General features: G+C 31.7%; 1 protein-coding gene across 1 annotated transcript; it reads right to left on the reverse strand.

Moving 5' to 3' along the window:
- Positions 1-653: 653 nt before the first annotated feature.
- On the reverse strand, positions 654-1,586 carry LOC127972380 (olfactory receptor 52K1-like). The gene has a single exon (XM_052575843.1). It carries the CDS (start codon positions 1,584-1,586, stop codon positions 654-656), a length of 933 nt encoding a protein of 310 aa, XP_052431803.1.
- Positions 1,587-1,932: the final 346 nt, after the last annotated feature.

Raw genomic sequence — 1,932 nt, forward strand, 5'->3', positions numbered from 1 at the left:
TCAGCTATACAAACTGTGTGGGGGGAACCTAAACTGAACCATTTACTACAAATAGTACAAGCAGGGCGTTGCTGGAAATGAGTGTGCAAGTTTGTTTATAGAATGGTTGTCACTGCTGCAAACTCCCATATACACAAATAACTATTCAAAAAATATAATTTCCCAGCAGCTAGTGGGCCCTTCCCAAGTCAAGTCAAGTCACCTTTATTTATATAGCACTTTAAACAAAATAAGATTGAGGCAAAGCAGCTGAACAACATTAATAAGGAAAACAGTGTGTCATTAATCCAAAATGACAGTTAAAGGTATGATCTCATAAATAATTCTAACCTCATCAAATACATTATAATACTTATCTAATCCACATTTGACAGAAATATAGAAAGTTACACAAAGTATAATGCATCACAAATACACAATAATGTTTTATACATTTTAAGGCTTTAAGTAAAATGTTATCAAATTTTGTCACAAAACAAATGTATTTACTGAGAAGATCAACTGAATAAAATATTTCTAGATAGAAATCAGAGAGTTGAAAAAGAAAACTTTACACTTTAAAATATTTTAACAGCATTACATTGCTTTAAAAAGATGAGCGATTGCTTGATTGAACAATTCAAGTTTCTTTTTTTGTTGTCTGTGTAATAGTTTTACAACAAAGTAGGTTTTTTGGAGGTTTTTAGAAGATGTATAACTTTTTTGCGTATACCAGGAAAGTTTAGACCATAAACAATAGGATTTACAAAGGGTGGTATAACAATAAATTCCAGTGAAAGGATAACAGCCAGCTCTGTAGGAATTTCTCCATTCACAATCCGACTCAAAGTAAGCTCAAAAAATATAGCAACAGAGAAATTTAAAAGGATTGCTATATGTGGAATACAAGTTTGATATGCTTTGCTCCTAATGTCTTGTGAGCTTCTTTGGCAAATTATAAGTATTTTGACATAGGAATATAATATAAAAACCAAAGGAATAAAAATTGTTGTAATCATTACAATCAAGCCATAACTATTATTAATATTATCATTCACACAAGATAGTTTGACAATTTCATAATTGTGGCAGTATACCTTGAACAATTTGTTGCCACACATTTTCAGCCGGGCAGTCAAAAGACCACCACAACCAACAAAAATAATTGGATAAAGCCATGCTAAAACTATTAAAAGAGTTAGAAAGCGTGTGGTAATTATGTTGTTGTAATGCAAAGGTTTACTAATTGCAACAAGCCTATCAAATGCCATTATCATTAAGATTGTAAGCTCACAAGCTGCATATGAATAAATGACAACACTCTGTATGAGGCAAGCTTCAAAGGAAATTCTATGTGCATCATACAGCAAGTCTGTTAATAACCTTGGGAAGAAGCCAGCTGTACCATATACAGAGTTGATGGATAAACATGAAATCAAAATGTACATGGGTTGGTGCAATGTCCTTTCCAGAAATACAGCAAGAATTATAAGGACATTAAAGTATATGACAACACAGTAAAAAATAAACCCCAAACTGAAAAAAGCATATTTTATGTACCCAAGATTTTCAAACAACATGAAGAAGAAATATGTTCCATTTCCCATTTTCTTTTTGCAAGGGATATTTTCATTTACCTGAGGAAGACAGAAAACAACATAATTCATATAATTTTGACACCAGAAAATAAACCATGTTTATCACCTTGGAATATTGGTAGCCCAATGTACAGTAGGTTTCCTATAAAGTATTCAGTTAGATTAGCAATTTAATAATTAAATGACTGGCTAGTAGAGTAATAGAGTTAGTAGAGTATGAAACACACTTTACAAACATATTATAAAAATACCTTCTGATACATACTCTGACATGACCATCATGGCATATTCATGAAACTTGTAGGTAATGAGTTCTGTTTGTGTTCTGTCACCAGCAAATGTTGGTTTTTATAGT

The sequence above is a fragment of the Carassius gibelio genome, chromosome B15 (assembly GCF_023724105.1).
Source record: "Carassius gibelio isolate Cgi1373 ecotype wild population from Czech Republic chromosome B15, carGib1.2-hapl.c, whole genome shotgun sequence".
NCBI classification, from domain to species: Eukaryota; Metazoa; Chordata; class Actinopteri; order Cypriniformes; family Cyprinidae; genus Carassius; species Carassius gibelio.